Source organism: Chelonia mydas, chromosome 11, assembly GCF_015237465.2.
Source record: "Chelonia mydas isolate rCheMyd1 chromosome 11, rCheMyd1.pri.v2, whole genome shotgun sequence".
NCBI classification, from domain to species: domain Eukaryota; kingdom Metazoa; phylum Chordata; order Testudines; family Cheloniidae; genus Chelonia; species Chelonia mydas.
This window is the reverse complement of record NC_051251.2, coordinates 2,853,374-2,880,648: the sequence shown is the minus strand read 5'-3', so window position 1 is coordinate 2,880,648 and position 27,275 is coordinate 2,853,374. Positions and strand designations below refer to the sequence as shown.

The following is a 27,275-nucleotide window of genomic DNA, read 5'->3' as shown; positions in this document are numbered from 1 at the left end:
CCGCCCCTGCTGCTGCCTGGCCCAGAGCTGGCCGCGCTGGCTGAGGGCGAGCGCGTCACCTTGCTGAGGACAATCACAGGGGGGAATGGACACGGCCGGGCTGAGGCTCTGGCTTCCGGCCACCACGACCCACATGACCAGCGCTGAGCCCGTCAGCCAGCAGAGAACGAGATGTGGTCACCCCCATGCATGTGGAGGCTGGCACCCCCCCCCCAACAGATCTTCTCCCCTCCAGCAGGGGGCAGTAAACCACACACATTAGCACACACCGTTCTGCCCGCAGGGGGTCATGCCATGCAGTGTGTGTGTGGGGGGGGTCTTTCTGTCACTCACACCCCCCCCCCAGATCTCCTCCCCTCCAGCTGGGGGCACACCCAGAGCTGGTGGCTGAATCACTACACAGCAGAACCAGGGTGGTTCTCACGGTATTTTTTTTTTCCTTTAAAGATTATTTTACAGTTTAATCACACAAAAGGCACTTTGATCGGGTTTTTCTCTCTCTCTCCCATAGCTGCGATTTGCTCATGGGTTGTCTCTTTACCCAACAGATACACAGTGAAGACACGAGCAGCCGCAGGCCCGCAGCCCTTTCTCCAAACGCCAGTGCCGGGGCGTTCCCCACATCCTGGCAGTTACCAAACAAAACTGCCCCTGCCCTGCCAAAGCAGGGGGCGCCCAGCAGGGGGCAGTAGTAGCAGGGTGGCACCTCAGTGGCATGAAACCAACCCGGGCAATCAACACAACGGGGCCACGATTGCTTTTTCCTGATCCAGGGAAGTGCTGGGCTTTACAATACAGCCGGTTAGGCCCAGGGCCGCCAAGGGAGCAGGATTGGGCTCCAGCGGCTCCACAGGGACAGAGACAAAGCCAGATCGAGATGCTCAGGCCAAGCTGGTGAGCGTCAGACTCGGGCACCGGGCAGAGGCCGCGGCCCTAAAGGGGGAATCCCGCAGTGAAGGGAATCAGAATTCATGCTGCCCCGGTGGGGGTGCTGCAGAGGCGCCGATGGCTCTGTAGTGCCCCCCACTGAAGTGGGTTCAGCTCTCTCCACCGAGAGGACATATCGAGTTCACCCCAGTTGTTGATGGGAAATTAGCCAAACAGTCCATTTAGAACCGCGTCTGAGATGCTGAAAGAAACATTTCGACCCTATGGAAATGAAACGTTCCCATACAGTCAAAACGAAATTGGTCCAAACACTTTGGTTTGTGACAACATCTGAGATCTCAACTCTTTGCCCTGATTTTGGAAGAAACGAAATTTCAAAAATCTCTGAATTTCCCCTAGGATAGAAATACCAGGTTTTGGCTAATTTAGATAGATAGATAGATAGATTAGATAGAAGGGGTGTATGGATCGATAAATAGAAGGGGTGTATGGACAGACAGACAGATAGATGGGGTGTATGGATCGATAGATAGAAGAGGTGACTCGGGATAGATAGATGGATAGAAGGGGTGTATGGGGATGGATAGAAGGGGTGTATGGGGATAGATAGCTAGATAGATAGAAGGGGTGTATGGACGGATAGATAGAAGAGGTGACTGGGGATAGACAGATGGATAGAAGGGGTGTATGGGGATGGATGGATAGACTGATCGATAGATAAAAGGGTGTATGGGGATGGATGGATAGATAGATAGGGTGTATGAGAATATATAGATAGAGGGGGTGTACAGGGATAGATTGATAGATGTGTATGGTGAATGGACAAATTTGGAGGTGTGAAATTGACACACAAACCCCAGTTTTTTTCACCTGGCGGTTATAAAAGCAGGGAGGAAAACCACCAAACCACACAAAGGGCCCAGATTTTAAAGAGCTAAAACTTTCCTTGAAAACCCAGCACTGTAAGATGGAGGCGGTTGGATCTCGGGCCCTGGGCGCCCCCTGGGGCTTGGGGGGACAGGCAGGCATTTGGAGAAGGGTTGCGTGCATCCAATACAGACATCATCCGGCAGACAAAATACCCACCCCCCTCCCCAAATCCCTCCCTGCTTCTTTACACGAGGAACGACCCCGCCCAGAAAAATAACCATCTCCCAGGAACATCGTTAAAAATACGAGCTGTAAAAATCCTCTGGTGACTTGTGTCGCCGTTGCTTTCCCTAAAAATATATATACACATGATACATATTTATATGAGCTAAATGTGCCCGGTTAAAATACATGACTCCCCCTGCCCTTGCCCCCCACCCCCCGAGACCTCTCCCTGAGGGACACTCCCCAAGCTAAGGCGAAAGAGATCAGCAGCAGCGTCGTGTGGACGGCCACCGCCGCAAGGCACAGCCGAGAACAACTCGCATACAAAACAGTTAAGGCCATAGAAAGGGGGTGCTATCTCTGGACGGCACCCCCTAGCGGTGTGGGGCACAAGGGGGTGTTGTGGGGAGCCTGGGGGAGGGGAATGCAAAGCAGGTCTCCAGTGAACCTGAATGCAGCCCTGGGGCAATTGGTTCGGGGGGGAAGAGTCTCTCCCTCTGCCCCAGTCAAAATCCTTGCTCCCCTGAACCCAAAGTAAGAGCTGAAGCTTTGGGTGGGCTGGGAGCAATTTGGTTGCAGGGGGAGGAGGGAGACCCCCATCCCCATCAGAACAGCCATTGAACCAACCCACTGCCCCACTTACGGGGGGGGGGGGGGGGGGGGGACACTAGCACCACTAGCCTCAGTGCAGCGGTGAGCAAATCCAAGGTTTCCTTGGGAGTGCAATTTATCAGCCCCTCGGCCCCCCAGAGGTTAGGGGGTGGGGGGTGGGCGGGACACGGTGTCCCAAGGCACAATCTCTACAGGACACCCCCCAGCAGGCAGGGATTGGTTTGGGGGCATTTAGGGATCTAAACACTGAGAAGGCAGAGGTTTGAGCCAGCCCCAAGGCCAGGGAATCTGCCCCCCACAACCGTTTGGAGAGTGGCAGGGAGGGCTGAAAGGCACTAAAGAAGAGACAGACATGATCCCAGAGGAAGGAGCCCCCTCCCCCACAGCTGCAGTCAGAGACGTTGCTTGTTTCCGCAGGTGTGACTCCTGCAGGCCTGGCTCCCTGGGGAAGGGCAGAGTTAAGGGGAGAGGGGCATCCTTCCAGGCACAGGTGGTCTCTCTCTAAATCAGGCCCATGGAGTTGCTCTTCGCTGGTGTCACTGCAGCCTCCCACCTCATCTGCTGGGAATGCAGTAGCCCCTGGCCACCAGGGAGCTCACGGGCCGGCAGGCCTAGCCCCTCAGACAGGAGAGCTGCTGCCTGCCATGGCCAGCCAAGACTCCCCTGGGGCGATCCCACCGCCCCCCTCCATCCTGTCCAGGGCTGGGGTGGGCTCAACCCAATGGCCCAGCTCACTGCCTGCTCTATCCAACCACAGCACGGGGGCGCCTTGATGGCTTCTGACAGCCACAATGGCAGCTCCTCGGGGGAGAGGGGTTAAAGCCCCACAATGCACTGCAGGGAAAGGCAACATTTGCATAAGCCAAGAGGTCAATGGGCCCCAGTCCCAAGGCACCTACAAATCTGATTTCCCTGTGAGGCCCAGAGGAGATGGGGAAGTAAGAACCGTTTGGCAGGGGGGCACCCGCCATATAACCAGCAGGGAAAGGGTTAACAGCTGCCCGGGAAATCTCGCCTTAGTGCCCATCCCTTGTGCCTGGAGCCTGGGGGGCCAAGCTACCCTCCCCCCCAGGACCCCTGGGCTACTCCAGCAGCTCCTCTCAGCTCAGACCCTCCGCCTCCTTTCCACTAGCCCCGCCTCCTTTCCGCTAGCCCCGCCTCCTTTCCGCTAGCCCACAGTCTCTGTGAGCCCCTCCGGCTCCTCTAGGGCACCTTCCTCCCCCCATCTCTCTCCACGTCCTTCCGCTCTCAGCCCTGCTGGGGGAACCGATCCCCCTCTGCTCAGGGCCCACCCTCACGCAACCAACTCCCCTGCAGGCCCCAGCACTTGGCACTGACCCTCCTGCCCCCCCTTCCCTGCAGGATTCCCCTGGAATGGGGCCCGCACCCCGCCAGTGGGTAACAGGAACCCAGGGCCTTCTGGAGGGGGCAGGATCTGGGACCCAGCTGTCGTGTGGGTCACAGGTCCCCCAAATTCCCTTCGCCCACAGGAGTCATTCCCATCCAGGCAAAGCAGGCGAAAATGCCCCCTCCCCCACCTCCTGGGGGCACTTTGCACCTGCACTCGGGGGGTGATGGGGTCTCTGTCCCCCATGGCTAAGTACCTCTGGACTGGGTTCCTGGAACCAACCCCACCTGCCTCTCCCACCTCCACGGCAAGCGAGATGGGGCTGGGGCGCAGTTCTGTGAAACCCCCTGGCCCAGCTGAGGGGACCGGGCTGCGGTCCTGAAACCCTCTGGCTCAATCAGAGAAGACCAGGCTGCGGTCCTGAGCCCCCCCCAGCCCAATCAGGGGGGCCTGGGCCGTGGTTCTGACCCCCCAGCCCAAACAGGGGGGACCGGGCCGTGGTTCTGACCCCCCAGCCCAATCAGGGGGGACCGGGCCGTGGTTCTGACCCCCCAGCCCAATCAGGGGGGACCGGGCCGTGGTTCTGTTGCCCTCTGGCCCTCCCCAGTTTACAGGAGAAGAACCGTTACATGACGACAAAGGTCCAGGTTTGGGGCTGGTTTCGAGTGATGCAGCCGGGCGTCTCCCCCATGCCCGGCGGGTGTGAGCCCCACGCGGGGCTCCCCGCCTGGCCCCTCCGCCGCCTGCCACCGCCTCCGCTCCGCGCCCCAGAGAAGCTGCAGGCTGGGGCTTGTGGGTAGATCAGTGGGGCGGCCGGCCAGAGGAGGGGTGGGGAATCCCGCCAGGCTGGCATCTCGCCCGGCCCCGGGTCACTAGCTGCTAGTCCGGTGCTGCTTTAGCACTGTGTAAACGTCGTCCACTTTGCTGAGTCTCTCAAAGAAAGGCAGCAGGTCCAGGAGCTCTGTGTCGGCCATGTTATCGAACCACGACGCCACCGGCACCTGCCGAGAGACCCCCCGGGAGGTTAGCCGGGCGCGGTGCCTAGGCAGCACGGGGCAGGGCCAGCCCTCGCAGGGGTCCCCGGGCAAACCTGCTGCAGGCTCAGCCAGGGGCTCCAGCCTCACGCAGCCATGAGCGGGCCGTGGAGCCGGCGCCCTGCCCCAGGGCATGCTGGGAGACCGGCGCCCTGGGCACTCTCAGCCCTGCACCGGAAATGCCCGTCCCCTTTCTGTGCCTGCGAGCTGTGCCAGCCAGCCAGGCCACGGGGGGCGTTAACCTGGCATCCCGGCCAATCAGATCCTGGGCTGCCACCCGAAATCTGCCCTGCTGCGTCCATTGGAGACAGGAGCCGGTTTCGCTTTCTGTCCCAGACGGCCACACGGTGGCTGCAGGCCCCACCCCAGAGGCAGCTGCAGCTCAGCCCTGGGGGGAGGGATCCCTCCACACAGCGTGCAGAGCCCGGGTTTGCCAGGGCGTCGGGCCAGCCCCAAGGGAGTTGTCCCCAAGCGAGTGCCCCCCCTACTCAGAAGCTCTAAGGGGAAAGGAAAGGCCGGCTGGCCAGGGGCCCGGTGGGGCAGTGCCAAAACCCCAGGATAATTGTGGCTCTTCCAGCTCCCCATGGACAGAGGCCAGTGTGATGGGAGCGAGCCAGCCGCCAGCTCTGAGAAAGCAGCGTCTGCCAGAACCTCCCTGCAGCGAGTGGCAGGGAGAGGGGGTGGGGGAGGCAGCCGGGGACTCTCTGAGCCTTCAAGAGCTCTCCAGTCACCCTGCCCCTCCCAATCTGGGACCACCGGGGAGCAGCCTGATTCTCTCTCCACTGCCCACTGGGGCCACCCGGCATTTCATATCAGCAGCAGGACTCGAACGCTGCTCCGAAAGCCCAGGCCCCTGCGCTAAGGGAGACTCCCCATTTGCTGCGAGCAGTACAGGGCATATGACACACAGCTGAGCAGAGCCGATTCATTCCAGTAGAGGGATGCTGTCCCAGCCCTGGTCTCCCCCCAGACACACAGCTCGGCCAGTGCCCCTCACTCCTGACTGCTAGCCCAGCCCTGGGACAACGTGAACTGAGTTACCCCAATAACCCGTCCCTCTGGTGAGTATGCAGCAGTCGAATCACTGGGATGAGACCACCCTGAACTCGTTTCGCTTTTGATCAGCGTCGCATCTGACCCAGGCCCCCGTTAAAGCCAGTTAAAGCATTGAACCCGCTGAGCCACCACAGCTGCCCCCCCCCGGTCCCCCTCCTCCCCCCCGCGACCTACCGCATTGTCGGGGTGGAAGACGTAGGAGGCGGGGGAGTTGTCCACGATGAGGATGCGGCTCAGGTCCCGGCCCAGACGGCTCAGATCCTTGACGTAGTTGCCGCGGTGGAAGACGCAGGACTCGCGGAAGAGGCGGGCCCGGAAAGCTCCCCACTTGTCCAGCAGGTCGGCCACGGGATCCGCGTACTGGGGGGCCGGGGGGAGACACGGTCAGGCTCGGCCAAAGGGGAGCAGGGGAGCGGCCGAGCCCTGGGCCCTTTGGCTGCTGGCTGAGGGCACCTGGGGGTCCCCCTCCACGCGGGACACATCCTGGCCCCTGAGAGCACGGGGGTCCCTACTCAGGCAGCCCCAGCCCCAAAGCCATTGTGCAGGGTTCTGGGCACCCCCCATCCCCGAAGCATTGTGGGGACACTGGAGAGGAGGGGGCGCGATGAATGGCTGAACTGAAGGGGCAGCATGGTCTAATGATCAGAGACCAGGACTCCTGGGTCCTCTACGGGCTCTGGGAGGGGAGTGGGGGCTAGTGATTTAGAGTGAGGGGGGGCTGGGAGTCAGGACTCCTGGGTCCTCTCCGGGCTCTGGGACGGGGGTGAGGACTAGCAGTTAGAGTAGGGCGGGCTGGGAGCCAGGACTCCTGGGTCCTCTCCAGGCTTCAGGAGTCCCGTCTCCCGGGCTGTAGCTGGGAGGGAGGGCGCAGCCGGTGCCCGCAGGCTGCCCAGCGTCGGGCGCTCACCTTGGCCAGGCTGGCGGTGAAGAGCACGCACTCGAAGAGCTCGCCCATGCGTTGCAGGAACTCGTCCACGTACGGGCGTTTCAGCACGTACACCTGGGGAAGAGGCAGCATGAGCCGGCGGCCGCGGGGCTGGAGACGGGCAGTGCCCAGCAAGATGGGGCCCCTGGGACTGGGCCCCCTCAGACCCACTGCCCACAGGCCACCAAACAGCTGCCACCCCCCGGGAGCCCTCCCCCACCGATCCAGGGGGACTCTTACCAGGCGCCCCCACAGCCCTTGCTGGGCTCTGCGCTGGGGGAGAGCCCGGAGCAGGCTTGGGGGGTGGGGGGAGGCGCCAGCCCTGCCTGCCCCGAGCTCGTTTGCAGCAGCGGGCGCCCTGCGGCTCCCCGGGCGGCGTCCCTCCGGCGTTTCCACCCGAAGCTGCCAGCCGGCTCCGGTGCCAAGTAATCGAGAACAGGCCGACTGCGTAGACCACAGCCTATCCTGGATTACTTGAACCCGGCGCCGGCCTCCGTGCGGGGCAGGGACCTGCCTGCTGAACAGCGCCAGATGGTGGGAAATTCAGCCCGGGGCTCCCCCCAGCAGGAAACCTTTGGCTGCCGGCCCCGCCCCCCACAAAGGGGGAAGGTGGAGTGAGGGGGGGGGAACTGCGGCACCAAAGAGCCAGGCAGCACCATGGTCCCAGTCCCAAGGTCGCTCCCCCCCCTCCTGGGCTCTTGAAACCAGCAGGGCTGAGGTCCCCCTTCCTTGGCTGGGCACCCCCAGGGTTGGGGGACGGAGAGGGCGCTGGCTCCAATGCCAAGGTGCCCAGCCCCTCGGTGCCCAGCAGCCCTGGTCTCCCCAGCAGGGGCTAAGCTCCTGGCGTCCCCCACGGGGGTCACGGGCGGGGGCCCCCTACTGAGAGCGCCTCCCTTACCTGGTGCATGATGCCGTCAATCTCGACAGGGATGATGAAGTCGGCGTTGTTCACGGGCTGCGGAGGGAACAGGCGTCAGTGTGGGAGAGGGGGGAGGCCCCCTCCCCGCTGCCCCCCTGGATCCCCTGGCCCCTTCCATCATCTGGGGATTCCCCCACCCATGCCCTCATCCCCCATCCCTGGCCACGCCCTTCCCATCCCCTTGGGATTCCCCTGGCCACGCCCTCCCCATCCCGCTGGGATTCCCCTGGCCATGGGGAGGACAGTAGGGGGTGGAGCAGAGGGGATGGGCTGGACGGGGGAGGGAGGACGGGGGCAGGTCAGGTGAAGGAGGAAGGACATGGGGGTGGGACACTGGGTGGGCGGGGCAGGGAGGACGGTGGGACATGGGGGGCAGGCTGGGCAGGGGAGGGAGGATGCGGGGGGCACAGGAGCAGGCCAGACGGGGAAGGGAGAATGTGGGTGGCACAGGGGCGGGCCGGGCAGGGGAGGGAGACGGGGGGCTCAGAGGCAGGCCGGGGGTGGGGGAGGGAGGACGGGGGGCACAGGGGCAGGCTGGGAGGGGGGAGGGGGGATGGGGGGGCCAGGACACGGACTCACCTTGAAGGAGCTGTGCACCAGTGTCTCGTCCAGGTCGATGACCACGCACAGCTTGCTGGCGTCCTGGGGTTTGATCTCGGGCAGGAGGTACTTGACAGCGGCCTGGGGGAGGGCGACGGGGGTGGGGGGGTTGGAGTATCCGGCTGGCAGCGGGCACCGCGGGCCAGGAGGCGGGTGAGCCCAGGGCCCCGCACCACGTCCCGGCCAGAGGAGCAGGGCTGCCCAGCCCACGGGATGGGGGCTCCTGGACCAAGCCCAGCTCCGCCCCGCCCATCCCCCCGCCGGATCTCTCACTTCCTGTCCTAAACTTCCCAGCAGCAGGGACCCATTAGGCTGGGGAACGGGTCGGGGAAAGAGCCCCTTTGCTTGGGGGTTAAACGTGGGCCCTGGCCGCAGGGAACATGCTGCCCCGGCCCCGCTGCCCTTGGCCCTTTCTGACCGGCCGGCTGGTGTTGCCGTGGGCTGCTCCCCAGCTGCAGCGCTGCACCCCAGAGGTGGCTGCACTGGGGGCTCCTCAGCAATGCCAACCCTGACTGCTGCCACGCGTGTCTGGCCCGCCAGGCGCACACCGGCCTTGGGTCCCGGGGGCAGCACCGTGCAGCCCCCTTGCAGCCCCCTGAGCCGGCCCTGGCTGGGAAAAACAGGCTCAGCTCGGGGAGCCGCGATGGCGCTGCCGGGCACCAGAGGGAGCCGGCTGCCTTTGGCTGCCCCAGGCGCAGGAGCCAATAATCCACTCAAACCTGGCCGGGGAGCGGTGAAAGGGGGCGGCCGCAGTCAGGGCTGATCGGCCTAGAGCAAAACCGGGGATTACGTGGGCCGCGCGGGCAGGGCTGCCCATCCTGCCCGGCTCCGGGCATCGCGGGCCGGCCAAGCGCGCCCTGGGGACAAGGAGAACGCGGCGCGGGACTGCGGGGGGCGCTAGTGCTGCCTGGAAATCCTGGCCCTTCGCACAGCGCCTGCCCATGGCCGAGCGACTGCTCCCCCAGCAGGGGGCGCTCTCCCCTCCCACTCAGGGCTGGCCCCAGTGCCCCCGCGGGGCTCTAGGGGGCGCTGTTCTGCAGGGAGCAGGGTGGGGGTCAGCAGGGGGCGCTCTCCCCTCCCACTCAGGGCTGGCCCCAATGCACCCGCGGGGCTCTAGGGGGCGCTGTTCTGCAGGGAGCAGGGTGGGGGTCAGCAGGGGGCGCTCTCCCCTCCCACTCAGGGCTGGCCCCAGTGCCCCCACGGGGCTCTAGGGGGCGCTGTTATGCAGGGAGCAGGGTGGGGGTCAGCAGGGGGCGCTCTCCCCTCCCAGACAGGGCTGGCCCCAATGCCCCCGCGGGGCTCTAGGGGGCGCTGTTCTGCAGGGAGCAGGGTGGGGGTCAGCAGGGAGCGCTCTCCCCTCCCACTCAGGGCTGGCCCCAGTGCCCCTGCGGGGCTCTAGGGGGCACTGTTCTGCAGGGAGCAGGGTGGGGGTCAGCAGGGGGCGCTCTCCCCTGGCAGGGACTGGGCTGGGGGATTTACTGGTTTCCAACTGAGGTGTCAAACTCCCATTCTGAGGCCACGTGGCCGTTAAAACCCCCCTGGCACTTTGCCCAGCCTTGGGGCACCAACCCCCAGGGCCAAGCCTCAGTTTCCCCCGGGTGACTCGATTCTGCCCCCCTCCACTTTCGCCGGGACACAGGGTCACTGCTCACTCCCTGCCCCGGCCCGGGCCAGTATGGCTGGGCCCCAGCATCTGGGGACCCCTGGGGGAGGGACAGCCTGTGGCCTGGCGGGGGGTGGGAAACCGCAGTAACCCTGCTGTCTGTCTTCATAGAATATCAGGGTTGGAAGGAACCTCAGTAGATCATCTAGTCCAACCCCCTGCTCAAAGCAGGACCAATCCCCAATTTTGCCCCCGATCCCTAAATGGCCCCCCAAAGGATTGAACTCAGAACCCTGGGTTTAGCAGGCCAATGCTCAAACCACTGAGCTATCCCTTCCCCTGCCACTCCCCAGGACACCTGGGTCCCACTCCGCGCGGTCCCCTACAGTCCCAACATTGGCTTCTGCCTCTGTCCTGTGCTGTGCCGGCATCGGGGCTTGCCCCTGCCCCAGCTGATGGGGGGCACGACCCCGGCCCCTTCCCAAAGCTTTACCATCCATGGGAAGGGGAGGGCGGGCACGAGGGAAACTGCCCTAAAGCAGATCCCAGAGCCCTTGGGGGTCCCTGTTTTTGTGGGGGGAGGGATGGGAGCGATGGCCCCACAGGCGGGGTGGGGGGCTGCCAGAGGGAACAACTCCAACAAAGGAGATGCTTGTGGGAGCCTGGTGCCCCCCCAGCCCCTTTCATCCCAGGGGGGCTGTGGGCCAAAGCGGGTCAGCGGGCAGGCCTGGCACAGGGTCCTGAAGGGGCCGGGACGAGGAGGGAGAGGTTACGGGGGGGGGGCATGTGCCCGTCTGGGCAGCCTCCAGCACTCGGGCTGCTGGGTTCCCCGGGGGCGAGGCCCTGTGGGGCCTGGCACGGCCAGGCGGGCAGAGGGGCGGGCGCCGAGCCAGGCCGGCCGGCGGGGCTCATCCCCGGGAAGCAGGATTCTCGTGAGCGGGGGCCGGGCGGGCGAGGGGGGCACCCAGAGAAGGGCCCCCTGTCCACCTCCGGGGCCCCCCTACCTTGGGCACGACGCCGTTCTCCTCCACCAGCAGCGGGGCGTTGTTGTTGACCGGGACGGGGTCCGAGGCGTCATGGCAGAGGCAGCAGAAGAGGGACTGGAAGATGCTGCGGTTCCGGGGCTTCTTGGACGGCGATGGCCTGGGAGCACCTGCGGGGCACAGGCGGGGAAGGGGTTAATCCACACGGCGTGCCCCCCCCGGACACCCCTCCCTCCCCGGGCACCCCTCCTGGTGCCCGGCCTGCCTGCAGCATGCTCCCATGGAGATGGGCACCCCCCACCCCCAGAGGGGAGGCTGGGCTGGGGGTCTGATAGGGGGCACAGCTAAGGGCTGCCTGGGGCTCCCCCTGCCTGCTGGCCTGAGCGTGGTCTTGGGGGGCACCCTGGGGGGATGGGAAGTGCCCTGGGGCATGTGCCAGGTGGGTGCCAGAGACGGTCGGGTAGGGGGTGCGCCCAGGTCACCATCCGGGTGTATCGGGGCCAGCATGTGCGGGGTAGAGGTGGGGGTGCAGGGGGCTGGCTCCTAGGACCAGCAACAGCCAGCAGTGGGGAGGGGCACGAAGCCAGGCGCTGTTGGCCCCTGGGGACCAGCCCCTGCCCCCCTCCCCGGCCCAAGGGCCCAGGTCCCACCGCCCAGTCGGTCCCTATAGTCCCGCGGTCGCCCAGCCGGACAGGACAAGTCACCCTGCAGAACTGCCAGAGCAGGGGGCTGGGGCCAGGACTCCTGGGTTCTATCCCCGGCTCTGGGGGGACAGTGGGGTCTAGTGGCTAGAGCAGGGGAGCAGGGCTCCTGGTGTAAACGAGGGCAAGTTTTGGCCCTTTGTGACACCCACACTTCCAGCTGCTGCCCGCACCGGCAGGAGCCCAGGCCGCGCCCGGTGGGTTCTCTCCTCGGGATCGCCCTGATCCTCGCACGCGTGGGTTGCGTCCTCCCCTCCCCAGGCCCCATCCAGCCGCACGGCCCCTGCCCCCTGCTTCCCCACGGGCCAGGGGACGCAGCCTGGCTCTGGGCTGATACGTGTGGCTGGCGTGGCCAAGAGCTCAAGAGAAAATGCCCAAGGGATGGGGCAGACGCAGTGTCTCCAAACTGAGCCACGGGCGCCCAGCCCTCCCCCAGTCCCCCACCGGCTGCTTGTGTGAGGCAGAGCTGGGATGCCGTGGGGATGGGCGCCACCCCCAGCCCGGGTACAGCCAGGAGGGCGACAGGCTCAGGAAGGGGGAAGCTGCCTGGATGGTGCACAAGGCAGGGAGCGGGAGAGGCCGCGGCACCAGGCTGGGACCCTGCGGGCAGCTGCATCGGACCCTCCCCCGGCAGAGCCAGGCCCAATGCAAGGTGCCTGCCCCCCTGCGGCCCCCCCTGCTGTCGTGGAAGGGTCAATGGTGGAGGGTTTGGGGGGGACTGAGCCAGGGGCTGGGCAAGGTTCTCCCACAGGGAACCTCATCTCTGCACTGCTAACCCCGTCCTGGGCTCCCCACACAGCTCTGCTGGTGCCCCTCACTCCCAACCCGCAGCCCCCCGCTGTCCAGGGGTCCCTCCACAGCTCTGCCAGCGCCCCTCATTCCCGACCCGCAGCCCCCCGCTATCCCCGTCCTGGGCTTCCCCCACAGCTCCATCGGTGCCCCTCACTCCCGACCCGCAGCCCCCCGCTGTCCAGGGGTCCCTCCACAGCTCTGCCAGCGCCCCTCACTCCCGACCCGCAGCCCCCCCTGCTGTCCAGGGCTCCCTGCACAGCTCTGCCGGCGCCCCTCACTCCCGACCCGCAGCCCCCTGCCAGCCCGGCCCTGGGCCCCCCCTCCCACAGCTCTGCCGGTGCCCCTCACTCCCGACCCGCAGCCCCCTGCTAGCCCAGCCCTGGGCCCCCCACAGCTCTGCCGGTGCCCCTCACTCCCGACCCGCAGCCCCCCGCTGTCCAGGGCTCCCCCCACAGCTCTGCCGGCGCCCCTCACTCCCGACCCGCAGCCCCCGCATTGCTAATATCAACTTCAACTCCTCCAATGTCCCCCTCAGCGCCCCCCGCCACCACACACCCCGTTCGCTCTCCGGGCCGCGGATCCCCACAGACCCCTGTGCGGCGCCCGGCACTCGCCGGCTGGCCGGCTGCCCCGCGTCTCTCTCCAGGTCTGGATTAACCTGCTCTCCTGCATAATCCACTTGAGGCGACCACTCCACATGCTTAATCCGGCCAGAGATAACGAGATTCCTTTTGATCCGTCTGCCGGACTCCAGCCGCCCTGGCCAGCCTGGCTGGCAACCGGCAGGGGAGAGCGCCGGGGCCGGCGAGCCCCAGCCCCTCGTCACAGGCTCCTCTGAGCCCCACATGGCAGGTGCCGACTGGGCGAGCAGGGGCTGCGAGGGGAGCAGCTCGGGCCGCGCTGGGTACAGGGGGCTGCTGGCACCTGCCCTCTGCCACCTTCCACTGCCCTGCAGCGAGCTGGGAACGGGCCAGTGACCCTGCCGGTCTCACCCCCAGGCACATTAACCCCCCGTTGCCCCCTCTTGCGCCTGCGTGGAGCGGTCAGGCCCTGCCAGCCCCGCGCAGGGTCCCAGCCCCTGGGCACCACGGGCAGTGAGGACAAGGTGCCTGGCCCCTGGGCAGAGACAGCCAGGCCTGAAACCCGGCCATGGGCCCCGTCCCAGGGCTCAGACCCACCCGGCGCGTGCCCAGGGCCCGTCTGCTGCTCACACCTGGGCCGAGAGAGCCCCATCGAACAGGGCTCGATCCCACCCGCACCTGCCTCCCACCCCCCCACTGCAGCCACGCCCCTGAAATCCCAGCTGGCCCCTCCCTCCCGCAGCTGAAGGGACCACGTGGCCAGGACACAGCGGGTGGGAAGGGGGAGAGGAGGCCAAGGACACCCCCCCACACACCCAGGCCAGCCGCGCCATTCCACGGGCACGTGGCTAAGTCTGTATGAGCAGGAGCCCCCACGCCAGATCACCCGGGCATCTCCCTCCCCTCCCGCCAGCCCAGCCCGCCCCCGCCCGGCTCCCCAGGGGAAAGTCTCTGGCGGAGCTGATGGCTGGCGCGTGCCCCTGCCCGCAATGGGGATGACAGAACGGGAGCCGCTGCGATTCACCCAGTGTCCGATTTCTTGCCCTCCCGGGCATTGGCCTGAGGACCTGGCCGGGCGTGACCGGTCCCAGCCGGGGATCCAACCCAGCCTCCCGCTGCCCCCCGGAGATGCCAGCCACGGCCACGTCTGGGTGTGGGGTCACTGCACCAGGGGCGATGTGGGTAGGATGCCGGTGGGTGGCTGCCGGGTGACACCCCCGCAGTCCTGGCCTCCCCAGCTCGCCCCCTCCAGGGTCCGAGATCAGCTCCTGGCACCGGGCCAGCCCATGCTTCCTGGCCCTGGGCGGGAGCCAGGCCTGGTGCAGGAACCACCCCGGGCGAGTGCTGACGCAGGCTGGCGGGATTGTGTGTCCTCGACGCAGGGAACGCACAAATATTTAGAGAGAGGCCCGCAGGAATGCAGCCTCCACGGGGCCAGAGCCGCTGGCCACCCACAAACTCACCCCTGCAGAGCGCGCTCTGTGTGTGTGTGTACACGGCCTGGGCCCCCTGTAGGGACAGGTTTATGCACACACATGTGGGCACACCGACACACAAGCACACGCACAGGTGGACACGCTCACACACGCACGGACACACCGATCAGGGGCCTCCTGGGCTCGGACTTGCTGGCCGCGTTTCCCCGTCAAACCCGCCCAGGCTGCCCTGGGGTTTGCGACGACGCCTCGCGCCGGGCTCCGGCTGGGCTCCAACCCGGGACCTGCAGCGCCGAACGCACCAGCCTCTGCCGGCCTCACCCCTAGAGGGGGACGCTGAGCTGCCCCGGGCCAGGCCAGGCGCCATCGGCTCGGCCAAACCCCCAAATCCCTGCAAAACGCCGACACAGAAAACTGCAAAATTAACGCCCCCTCCCCCCCATCGGCCTGGAGACAGAGATGTTTGGTTCTAACCCCACCCGCCGGCACACGCCTGCCCTCACGACACGCCTGCCCTCACGACACGCCTGCCCTCACGACACGCCTGCCAACGCACGCGCAGCCACGAAACCAAACGTGGTTCCCCTGACACTGCTGAGAACAGCAGAGACCACCCGGTCGGCCTCCAAGGAGACGGAAGATGACGTTGATAAACATTTCGGACGAACGTGGAGGAGAAAGGCCCGGGTGCGAGAAGAATGGCGGACGCGCTGTGATCGGCGCAGTCTCAACGACAGCTGAAGACCGATCGATCCAGCTGATCCAGGGGTTCCACTCGCAAGACTCCCGCCAGCCGGCGTCCCTGCTGCTCAATAACCTCCCCAGCCACGCAGCTCCTCCCCTGCTCCCCCTCCAGCATCCCCACAACCAACCGGTGTGCCCAGCCCATGGGAGACCCTACAATAACAAACCAGCCCACGCCGCACAGCCCCCCCCCGGTAACACAGCCGCTCTGGTGAGCGACCATACAGGCTGAGACACATCGGCTGGCACCTTCTGTCCGTCACCCACAGCCAGGGGTACGCCACCCGCCTGCCCCGCCGGGACCCTGGAGGGGCAGAGGGCAGTGGACCCGGCACTGGCCTCACCAGAGACGCTGGCTGCCCTCAGGGGTGGGTGTGGTCGTGGGGTACCGAGCGACCCCCTTGGAGCAGCGGGGCGAGGGGCAGACTCCTGGTCCCACCACGCAGGGTCTGAGTGTGACTCCCCCAGGGACCTCCTGGCACGGGGCCGGGTATCACACCATGGGCAGTGGGGGTGGGGGGGCTCACAGCTGTGCCCTGGGGCAGCCCCAGGAACTCGGGGCAATCCTGGGGCGCTCCCGCAGCCCCTCGTCTCCCTCGGGGGGCGGATGGGAACAAAGATTTTCTCCAGGGGCTTGGCTGGCACTGACCAGGGAACAGACTTCACAAGCGGGGAGGGGAGGGGGTTGGCAGGCCAGAAACGCTGCCCAGGAACCTGTCCGCCAGGGGAGGGGCAGGGTGGCGTCCTGGGGAAGTGGCAAATTATTAACCAACAGCAGATTCCACCCGCCCCGGCCCGGTCCCTTCCCCTCCAGCAGGGCCATCTGGTGCCGTCTGGACAATGGGTGACGCTGCCCGGCAGGGATGCCCGTCGCCCAGCCCACAAACGCAGCCACCTCTGGGGAGGGACGCGGCGGCCACTTAACAGCCGCGCAGCACAGGAAGCCAAGAACATCCAGCAGCGGGGACGTAGGGCGGCAGCCCGGCCGCACCCACCTTGGGGGGACGCCCTGGCCGAACGGGCCCACCCAGCAGCCCGGCCCCAGACCCACAGATCTCGGTGGCAAGGCAGCAGCTGCCAGAGCATAACCCGCCCCCCTGCCAAGGAAGGGAGATCTCCCCCCCGCCCCGAAGAGAGGAGAGCGCCCCACTCCCTGCAGCACAGCGCCCCCAGTGCCGCACTGGGGCCAGCCCCACGGAGCCCCCGCCCCGGTCTTCACTCACACATCGCAGCCAGGGATCGACCGTAGCCGGGTTGTGCCCGCGTGCCCTGCGTGCGCCCCAGTGCACGTGCCCATGTGCGTGCCCCCTGGCGGCAGGGCACGGATGTCGGGGGCCCAGGCCTGCGCCCTCCCCCACCCCAGCCGTCTCTGCCCGCACACCCCCCTGCTGCTAAAACGGGCACAAGCAGCTTCGCCCTGACCCGGCAGCCAGGTGCCTCCCGGGCTGGGCTCCACGGGCTGTGGGAACCGGCTGGCCCAAGGGGGCTGCTCTAAATGCCCCCCCACATCGAACCCCAGCGCGGGGAGAGCCCGGAAACATACCCCCCCCCCCCCAAATCGAACCCCAGCGCGGGGAGAGCCCGGAAACACCCCCTCCCACATCAAACCCCAGCGCGGGGAGAGCCCGGAAACACCCCCCCCCACATCAAACCCCAGCGCGGGGAGAGCCCGGAAACACCCCCTCCCACATCGAACCCCAGCGCGGGGAGAGCCCGGAAACACCCCCCCCCACATCGAACCCCAGCGCGGGGAGAGCCCGGAAACACCCCCCCCCCCACATCGAACCCCAGCGCGGGGAGAGCCCGGAAACACCCCCTCCCACATCGAACCCCAGCGCGGGGAGAGCCCGGAAACACCCCCTCCCACATCGAACCCCAGCGCGGGGAGAGCCCGGAAACACCCCCCCCCACATCGAACCCCAGCGCGGGGAGAGCCCGGAAACACCCCCCCTCCACATCGAACCCCAGCGCGGGGAGAGCCCGGAAACACCCCCCCCCACATCAAACCCCAGCGCGGGGAGAGCCCGGAAACACCCCCCCCACATCGAACCCCAGCACGGGGAGAGCCCGGAAACACCCCCCCTCCACATCGAACCCCAGCGCGGGGAGAGCCCGGAAACACCCCCCCCCACATCAAACCCCAGCGCGGGGAGAGCCCGGAAACACCCCCCCCACATCGAACCCCAGCGCGGGGAGAGCCCGGAAACACCCCCCCCACATCGAACCCCAGCGCGGGGAGAGCCCGGAAACACCCCCCCCCCACATCGAACCCCAGCATGGGGAGAGCCCGGGAAATCCCCCTCCCCGCCCCCGGCCCCGCCCCAGTGTCTCTGCCTGCCACCTCCCTGGCAGTTGCCACGACAACAGCTTTGTTTTGGTTTTCTGCTGCTTTCGACCTTTGATCCCAAGGATGAGTGCCCCCCCCCGCCGCCCCCCCCAGCAGGGCCAAGAACCCTGCCCAAGGGTGTCCTTGGAGCCGAGCGCTCAGGGCTGCGGGTCGGGAGTGAGGGGCACCGGCAGAGCTGTTATCCCCGCCCTGAGCCCCCCCAGCTCGGCCGGCGCCCCTCACTCCCGACCCGCAGCCCCCTGCCAGCCCGGCCCTGAGCCCCCCACAGCTCGGCCGGCGCCCCTCACTCCCGACCCGCAGCCCCCTGCCAGCCCGGCCCGGGACCCCCACACCCAGCTCTGCTGGCGCCCCACACTCCCGACCCGCAGCCCCCTGCCAGCCCGGCCCTGAGCCCCCCACAGCTCGGCCGGCGCCCCTCTCTCCCGACCCGCAGCCCCCTGCCAGCCCAGCCCTGGGCCCCCCACACCCAGCTCTGCCGGCGCCCCTCACTCCCGACCCGCAGCCCCCTGCCAGCCCGGCCCGGGGCCCCCCACACCCAGCTCTGCCGGCGCCCCTCACTCCCGACCCGCAGCCCCCTGCCAGCCCGGCCCGGGACCCCCACACCCAGCTCTTCTGGCGCCCCACACTCCCGACCCGCAGCCCCCTGCCAGCCCAGCCCTGAGCCCCCCACACCCAGCTCTGCCGGCGCCCCTCACTCCCGACCCGCAGCCCCCTGCCAGCCCGGCCCGGGACCCCCACACCCAGCTCTTCCGGCGCCCCTCTCTCCCGACCCGCAGCCCCCTGCTACCCAAGCCCTGGGCCCCCCACAGCTCTGCCAGCGCCCCTCACTCCCGACCCGCAGCCCCCTGCTAGCCCAGCCCTGGGTCCCCCACACCCAGCTCTGCCGGTGCCCCTCACTCCCGACCCGCAGCCCCCTGCTAGCCCAGCCCTGAGCCCCCCACACCCAGCTCTGCCGGCGCCCCTCACTCCCGACCCGCAGCCCCCTGCTAGCCCAGCCCTGGGCCCCCCCCAGCTCTGCCGGCGCCCCTCACTCCCGACCCGCAGCCCCCTGCCATCCCAGCCCCAGGGCATGTCCCTCTGCAGGGTCAGGTCTCCCCTGAAGAGAGACCAGCGGCCGTGCCCAGCTCAGGCGACGCTGAGCCCCTGGCATTTGCCACCAAGGCTGCAGCCGAGTTGGTGCTGCAGGCTGGATACAGACTGGGGCCCCCTACGGGGGCTGGGCTGGGTCTCTGCTCACTTTACCCCCTGGGGAGCTGGGCCCAGCCCACGGGCTGGGCTAAGATGCGCTCAACCGAGGGCATTGGGGAGAACCGTGGCCAGGACACCAGGGTTCTCTGTATCTGCCTCCCCCCACGCCCTTCCCAGCAAGGACCGGCCCCTGCAATGCACCGCGCCCCTGCCCTGCCCTGCCCAAGGGCTCCGTCCAGCCCCCTCCGTCCCCGCTCGCTCCCCAGCCTGAGCCCTTGTGCGGCCTCGCTCGGGGGCTGTGAAGCAGCTGCCGCATCCCCCTTCCCCAGAAGTGGCTGCATTTCCACGGTGCGTGGCGCTGCTCTTGTGCCTTGGGCCCTGGGCCGCTCACTTGCCAGTGGGCGTGGGGCAAGGGCAGAGCCCTGGCAGCCGTTCTTAATGCAGGAGGTCAGGGAGAGGCCAGGGCAGGACGGGGAAGGAAGGGACAGGCCCCTTTCTGACCTTCAGGGCCTGGCTCAACTCCAGGTCCCTTCAGAAGTGCCAGGGACCCACCAGGGCACAGATCGCTCGGCCTTGGCAGCCGGTACAGGCTAGTTCCAGCCTGCGCCCAGCCTAGTGACAATGGCTTCTGCCCTTCCCCCGATCTCCAGCCTCTCCTCTGTGCTCACCCTCCTCCCACTTCCATGCCCACCCCTGCCCCCTTTGCAGGGGGTTCACCCTTCTTGTGCCCAGAGATCCATCCCAGCCTGTGCCCGCCCTGAGCCCCAACTCCAGGGCTTCTCTGCTGCTGAGCCAAAAGCTGAAGTGTACCCCCCTCCTCGTGCCTCCAGCCCAGTCAGACCTCACAAGCCCCAGTGACGCCCCCTCTGCTCAGCTTCCGCAGGGGGCAGCTGCTGCCAAAGGAAGGAACGAGAGGTGTCCCCCTTACCCCTTCCCCCAGCCGAGCAGATAACAAGGCAGAACTGCTCCAGGGGTTCCCAGCAGCGAGACCAGGGAGCAGGGACCAGCTCCTCCGGCTGCCAGGACCAGCTCCTCCGGCTGCCACCTCTGTCCTGGCGGAAACTGCAAGCTCCAAATAAGTTTCCCCTGTTCTTGGGCTGCAGCATCTGCCTGAGGCTGCAGAGGGATGGTGGCCTTGGGAGGAGCACGAACCCTCCCGTTCATCCCACAATGTTAATGACTCTGAACCCTACTGATGACAAAGGGCAGGGTAACCTCTGGTGGTTTGAAGCGGAAAGTCTAGCCAATCTGGCATTGTGGGCGGAGGCCCCAAAATGCCTCCCTCCAGTTAATTTGTTAATTCATTGTGGACGGCCACCCACAGCCAGTCGTGTGGCAGGAACGCTGATGGGCAGGAAACTGAGGAATCAGACTGAGCGCCCTATGAGTGTTTCCAGGATGCTCGTTGGCCGGAGGGTTACTGGCACGCCCCCTCTGAAGCCACATGGACTGAACCCCAGGCAGGTGCTGGTGGCACAGAGATCCGGTGTGGGTGGAGCCCAGGGAAGGGGCCATGGGAAAGGCGTTTGACTTGGTGGGTGGATGGACAGAGGCAGGAACATTGACGGGGTGCTGGGGGGCACTGTTCAGGGGCAGAGAAGAAGAGGGGGGTGAAATGGACCGACGTGAAGAAGGCCCTGAGAGTGAGATCTCGAGGGTGCGGAGCTTACCCCCCCCCCCCCCCGCCTCCCCCCCCCACACACACGGAAGAGGTAGAAAACCCCCACGGGCGGTCGGGACACTGACCGACCAGCGCACCAGACTCTGGAGAATCCAGGGGGCAGGGAACAGGCCCTGGGCCGAAGCACAAGGTGGGACCCAGGCCACTTCCCAGCCCCCTTGGGGAGGTTCCCAGGACACTGCGATTGTAACAAGCTCTGGCAGCGTTTCAGCCTGGACTGAACCTGCCGGGTGAACGGCCGGCGTCTCCCACCAGCTCCACGGCTCCGCAACTCCCCAGCCAAGCGGCCGGTCAGCCCAGCCGAGAGCCCCCAGAACACGCACAGCTGCCCCCCAGCGGTCCAGGCAGGTGGCTAGCAGCATCAAATCAGGAGAGCCGCAGTTGTTCCCAGTTGATCTCAGCACATGGGGCATGTTCGAGATGGGATTTCCCTCCCCCTGGGCCTGCAGGCTCCCAGGCAAACAGCCCAGAGCTTAGCAGCACCACGGCCTAACTCCAAAAGTCAAGGAATCTGCAACCAGCCAGGTTTGTGCACCCCCGACATGCAGGACTTCACACCAGGAGCTGGTGCAGACTCAGCTCCCCCAACCTGGGAAACTCAGCTCCCTGCCGCCAGAGCTGAAGGAGACTCCCCAGGGTGGCTAGCAGTATAGGTGTATGACACACAAATCAGCAGCTCTCACTTCAGCCAGCAGGGGGCAGCCCGGACACATACCGAGCTGCGGGTTAAGCTAAAATGTTGCACAGATATCTGGATTATCGGGTCCGGGATTTACACCAAGGGGGAGAAGTTTGGCCGCGTTCATTCCCCTTCCCCTCCCTCCGCCACGGCAGAGGCTGCTGGTTTCACTGGCATTTTCCCATTAACAGGCCTGGAAAATAACCCCACAGAAGAGCTCCGGCCCCAGCTAGGCAAGCGTCATCCCTCCCCCCGCCGCCACATGCTTCTCCTCTGCTCTGGGGAGACCCCCCCCCCCCCTGAGTCTCTGTGCCGCATTCAGTCCTTGACCACTCTGCCATCGCGCTCCTGCTTGCGGGGAGACGACGCCAGCCCCCGAGTAGCTGAACGGAGAGCAACGAACCCAGCACCACGTGGTCAGTCACCGGGAGCTCCCGCTCCTCCTGGCTCTGCCGGTGCCCCTCACTCCCGACCCGCAGCCCCCTGCCAGCCCGGCCCTGGGCTCCCCCTCCCCCAGCTCTGCCGGTGCCCCTCACTCCCGACCCGCAGCCCCCTGCCAGCCCGGCCCTGGGTTCCTCCCCCCAGCTCTGCCGGTGCCCCTCACTCCCGACCCGCAGCCCCTGCTAGCCCAGCCCTGGGCTCCCCCAGCTCTGCCGGTGCCCCTCACTCCCGACCCGCAGCCCCCTGCCAGCCCGGCCCTGGGTTCCTCCCCCCAGCTCTGCCGGTGCCCCTCACTCCCGACCCGCAGCCCCTGCTAGCCCAGCCCTGGGTTCCTACCCCCAGCTCTGCCGGTGCCCCTCACTCCCGACCCACAGCCCCCTGCCAGCCTGGCCCTAGGTTCCTCCCCCCAGCTCTGCCGGTGCCCCTCACTCCCGACCCGCAGCCCCCTGCTAGCCCGGCCCTGGGCTCCCCCCAGCTCTGCCGGTGCCCCTCACTCCCGACCCGCAGCCCCTGCTAGCCCAGCCCTGGGCTCCCCCCACAGCTCCACCGGCGCCCCTCACTCCCGACCCGCAGCCCCCTGCCAGCCCGGCCCTGGGTTCCTCCCCCCAGCTCTGCCAGTGCCCCTCTCTCCTGACCCGCAGCCCCCTGCCAGCCCGGCCCTAGGTTCCTCCCCCCAGCTCTGCCGGTGCCCCTCACTCCCGACCCGCAGCCCCTGCTAGCCCAGCCCTGGGCTCCCCCTCCCACAGCTCTGCCGGTGCCCCTCACTCCCGACCCGCAGCCCCCTGCTAGCCCTGCCCTGGGCTCCCCCCAGCTCTGCCGGTGCCCCTCACTCCCGACCCGCAGCCCCTGCCAGCCCAGCCCTGGGTTCCTCCCCCCAGCTCTGCCGGTGCCCCTCACTCCCGACCTGCAGCCCCCTGCCAGCCCGGCCCTGGGTTCCTCCCCGCAGCTCTGCCGGTGCCCCTCACTCCCGACCCGCAGCCCCCTGCTAGCCTAGCCCTGGGCTCCCCCCAGCTCTGCCGGCGCCCCTCACTCCCGACCCACAGCCCCCTGCCAGCCCAGCCCTGGGCTCCCCCCACCCCCAGCTCTGCCGGTGCCCCTCACTCCCGACCCGCAGCCCCTGCCAGCCCAGCCCATGGCCCTGCCTGTACAGAAACCAGTCAGTGGCGCTGAACCCAGAGCAGTTGTGCTGTGGACTCACCCTCTACTGGGGACCAGGCCAAGACCCAGCAAACTCATTTCACTTGTTCCCCCGGTAGGATCCGCCCCCCAGCTCCCCGGGGCTGAGCGCTCAGGAAGGCGGGGGGGGGGGGGGAGGTCCAGCTACCCCTGCCGTTCCTCCGGGCCCCTGCTGCCCCTGAAACCTTGAACAAGTCCCTGCCCCTCTCCCTGCCTCCAGCCTGGTCCCGGCTGGGATTTCAGCCGCTGCTTTGGCTGCTCAGGCTCCGACCGCATCGACGCCGGGGGCTGGGATCCTGGCACGACCAGGCCTCCACTTCCCCGGACGGACGTGCAGATGGGGCGGCGTCAGGGCTGCCGGCCGGAGGGCTCCAGCACGGGGCCAAGACGCCGGCACTATTACCCTGGGCGGGGGGCTGCACACAAGTATCATCCCAGGCAGGGGGTGGGGGGCGAGCTCTATCCCACCAGCAGGGGGCGCTGGGGCGCAGTTGCCAACGAAACCATGGTTGAGAGGCAAGGCAGGGCGGGGGGGTGGGGGGGTGGGGGAAGGCATCACAAGACCCAGGGGGCTGGAGGTTATGGGGGGCAGGGGGCTCAGACCAGGCCATGGGGCTGCTGAGAGGAGGAGCAGAAAGCTCCCAACACACCCCTAGCTCCCAGAGCGTCAGCGTTAGACTGACAGCTGTCAATCCCAAAATCAATCCCCAAGTCAGGGTAGGAGACCCCGTCCGGCCACCAGCCCCTGCTGGTCCCCGACCCCAGAAGAGCCACAGGGCAGGACTGAGCCCGGGTGAGGGAGGTGGCACGGCCTAGCAGCCTGGGACTCGGAGGGACCCAGGTTCAATCCCCGCTCTGCCAGGGGTCCCTCTCCTCTCTGCCTCGATTCCCCCTCTGTGCTGCCAGGGTGAAAACACCCTGCCATGTAACAGCCCCCGCCTGCCCCGGGGAGCGCTTCGCAGGTGCTGGACAAAATGCCCTACATCCGAGCCACAGAAGCCAGGCTGGGTCCGCTTCCCAGACCTCCGCCCCACCTCTGATGTTCCCCGGGGCATCAGGATTTGCATTTTACCTGGGGATGGGGGTCTCTGGGTTGGACCAACTCCCCTTAAGATACAGGCAATAAGACCCCTTCCCCGCCCCCAGTCCCAACATCCTCCAGTCCAGAGCCCAGCGTCTGATCCTCCAAACCAGAAACTCTGCCCCAGCACCTCAGGCCTGGCCCTCCCCCACCCAGGGCGAGCCCCTCCCCTAACAAAGTCCCAATCTACAGCGACCTACAGCCCGAGGGCAGGTTCTGATCTTGGCTCTATTGGGGCGAATCCAGCCCAATTCCCCGGAGAACGGTTCCCCCGGCGTATGTCCGGGGCAGTTGTTCCAGATTCACCCCGGTGGAACCGAGATCAGAACCTGGCCCTTGACCTTCCTCTGCAAGTGTCCCGACAGTCGGTGCCCAGCCGATGGTCTGGCCCATTGGGGTGCCAGCCTGGGGAGACCTTGGACAAGCACTTCCGCACTCCTGGCTGAGACCAAGCCAGACTCATTGCCCCTAAGGGGACAGCTCCGATCCCAGGCAGCAGCATCCCACCCCCTCCCTGCTGCAGCTGGCCCGGCCCGGAGACCCCTAGAAGTGCCCAGGCATGGAGGAGACGGCCCAGCAGTGGAAGGGGGCTCCAGGGCACCGATGGCCCCTTCCCTCCGCCCTGACTAATGTCCACCTTAGGACATGCTGGGCCACAAGCCCAGCTGACAGAGCTGGGATGCCAGGCGGGAGCCAGGTTATTTCCACAGGGCTGCGTCAGTCCTTTCAAAAACCCACCCCCCTCACCTGGACCCTGAGGAGCACCTGCGATTCTTCCCCCTCCAACCGGCCCAGGGAATCAGCCTGCCCCACTGTGGCCAGAGACCCCCAAGTGTGGCTCAAAGACCTCCAGCAGGCAGGGATCCCTGCCCAGCGCCAGGCGTGACCCCCAACAACCCCCCAGCCATCCACACCCTTCACCACGCCCCTGCCAGGACCTGGAGAGCCCTGCGCAGGCCGGGCAAACACCAGGGCAGAGTCCAGGACGCTGGACTGGGGCAGTGGCTTCTCCTCCAGCCGGGGGGGGGCTGACCCCTGGCTGCAGCACCGCCCCGCCCCCCATGCCCTGACTCCTACTGACCTGGCCTGAGAAGCCTCCCTAGATCCAGGGGCAGAAAAGCAACACTTGAAAATAAACCCGGGCGCTTCAAAACCAACGCAACGGGCGGGGGGGGGGGGCGGCTGTTGGGCAGAAACTCCTGCCCCCCGCCCCAGGTTTGCACCCGCCCAGCCCTCGCCCCATGCCCCCCACCACCCAGAGCTTTGGGTGGATCGGCCCCACCTCGGGGCGCGGCGGGGAATACCCGGGGCTCGCCCAGGGACGTGGAGACAGCGCCGAGCGCTGCGGGAAGGGGGCGGGGGTAACGGGAGCAGCCCCCTGGAGCAGGCACCCGACCAAGAGGCGAGCAGAGGCTGCGGGGGGGGGGGGGTCGCTCTGCGGAGCATGCGCCCCCCCCCTCCCGGAATCGTGCCCGCTTTGCACAAGTCAATTTGGGGTGAAAAGCACGCGCCGCTGCCCCCCACGCGGGGGGGGGGTGCAGTTACCTTTCTCCTGCAGAGGGGTGTTCACCTCTTCCTTGCTAACCTGGGTGATGATGGACTGACTGTCCATTAGACCAGAAGGGTTGGCTGGGGGGGGTCCCTCCTCCGCCGGCTCCTCCCGCCGCGCTCCGAGCCTCCAGGAGTTACTTCGGGGGCGGCCCGGGCGGCGGGGAGGGGGGGGGAAATTGCCCCCCCCAAAAAAAGGAAAAAAGGGGGAGGGGGAAACGGGGGGGGGGGGAGAGAAAAAACAAAAAAGGGGGAGAGAGAAAGAGACGCCCGCGGAGGAAACTTTGTTACAACATGGAGTTTCCTCTTCACAAATTTCTGCTACAAACATGGAACCCGGACGCGGTTTCAAGGAACCCCTTAAAAGGGCGATGGTGCCCCGGGGCCCAGCCACCCTGCTACGGGGCGCGCCGGCCGCCAAGGTAGGAAGGAGATCCCCCCCTTCCCCCTCCGCCCCGTGAGTCACTCGGGCCCGTTGCACTGCGCCCCAGCCGCCCGGGTCCCCGAAACGCCCCCGAAGCCAGCCCGCGATCCACCCCCGCAAATATCCGGCAGAGTGGAATTGCTTTTGTCCAGCCCTGAAATGCAGCCAACTCTGGGGTGGGGCAGGGCAGCTGTTTAGTCGAGGCTTGCTTACCTGGTGCTGAGATGCAGCCACCTCTGGGGTGGGGCACGAGCGCGGTTTGTCCAGGAATCACTTAATGCCGCGGTGCAGCCGTTTCTGGGATGGGATGCAACAGCTACACAACGGTGTAGGACAGGGAGGGAAGAAGAGCGTATCCAGACGGTCACTGGAGGAGGATTCCAGCCTCCTCCACTTAACGATGAGTTGGAGTGGAGCCGGGACAAGGGGTTTAACCCCCACGCACACACCTGGGAACAGCAACAAAGGATTTTCAACAGTTACAAACCGCAGGCCTCAGTTTCCCATCTCACCATGGTAGCAAAGCAGCCCCTAGCACCACCCCGCTTCAGTGCCAAAGTGCCACCGACTGGACAGATCCCGCAGCACCTGGCTTCCCTAGGCGGTCTCCCATCCATGCACCAGCCAGGCCCGGCTTGGCTTCTTATGGCTGTTACGTTAACTCCAGCTCAGTAACTTCCATGTTGCCCCCCACCCCAGCCTGAGCAGAGGCCCGAGGGTCCCCTTCACACACAGGCACCGGGGGATCCAAGTCCTTGTGTCAGGACGACCACACCAGGGTGGCACCAATGTGGCCCTTTTTTAGGAACTGCCAAGGCCCTGGGGCTCCGAGTGGAGCCAACTGTGGCCCAGCCTGCCCCAGAGCCAGGTTATGACAGAGCTCAGGAGCTGGGGTCTCCACCATTCCTGTCGCTAACTACCCAGCCCCTGCCCCAGGGCATGCAGCTCTGGACCCTTCTTAAACACCAAGGGAGGAGCAAATGCCTAGTCCCACCCCCTCCCTCCCAGGTCTGGCAGGGGACAGAGAAGAGAATTTTTTAAGTGACCCCCCCCCCCCCCCGACCACCATCCAAAAGCAGGAGGGACGGTGGCAGAAATGTGCTTGGATCCAGCGCTAACAGGCCAGAGTAGTAGTCCCCAACAGCTAGTCTCAGCGAGTGGCTTTCTGCCCCAGGGCAACATTTCACTGCGAGTGTCCTCCCAGCAGTCCCTAGGGAAGTGTCTACACTGCAGCATAAGCCAGGGTCTGGGGAGCTCAAGCCTGGTGTTCACAAGTCTGTGCTTGAACCTCCACCCTGCCTCGTGACCCTGGGTTTACAGTTTCTGCACCCGTGCGCTCGTGTCCACGCTGCACTAGACAGACCCATCGAACCGGCCTAACTCAAGCTTGCTA

The 27,275-nt window shown here is 66.5% G+C and overlaps 1 protein-coding gene across 2 annotated transcripts; it reads right to left on the bottom strand.

The window, feature by feature from the left end:
* Positions 1 to 414: 414 nt before the first annotated feature.
* Positions 415 to 25,778, bottom strand: CTDSP1 (CTD small phosphatase 1). Of its 2 annotated transcripts, none has more exons than XM_037912494.2 (7): positions 25,456 to 25,778; positions 11,085 to 11,233; positions 8,457 to 8,558; positions 7,857 to 7,913; positions 6,941 to 7,033; positions 6,208 to 6,393; positions 415 to 4,944 (listed from the first exon to the last, which is right to left on the bottom strand). In XM_037912494.2, the coding sequence occupies exons 1-7, from the start codon at positions 25,520 to 25,522 to the stop codon at positions 4,816 to 4,818; spliced, it is 783 nt and encodes a 260-aa protein (XP_037768422.1). In that variant the 5' UTR covers positions 25,523 to 25,778; the 3' UTR covers positions 415 to 4,815. The 2 variants fall into 2 exon arrangements, with proteins under 2 accessions (XP_037768422.1, XP_043381356.1); XM_043525421.1 differs by lacking the exon at positions 25,456 to 25,778 and adding an exon at positions 13,114 to 13,381.
* Positions 25,779 to 27,275: the final 1,497 nt, after the last annotated feature.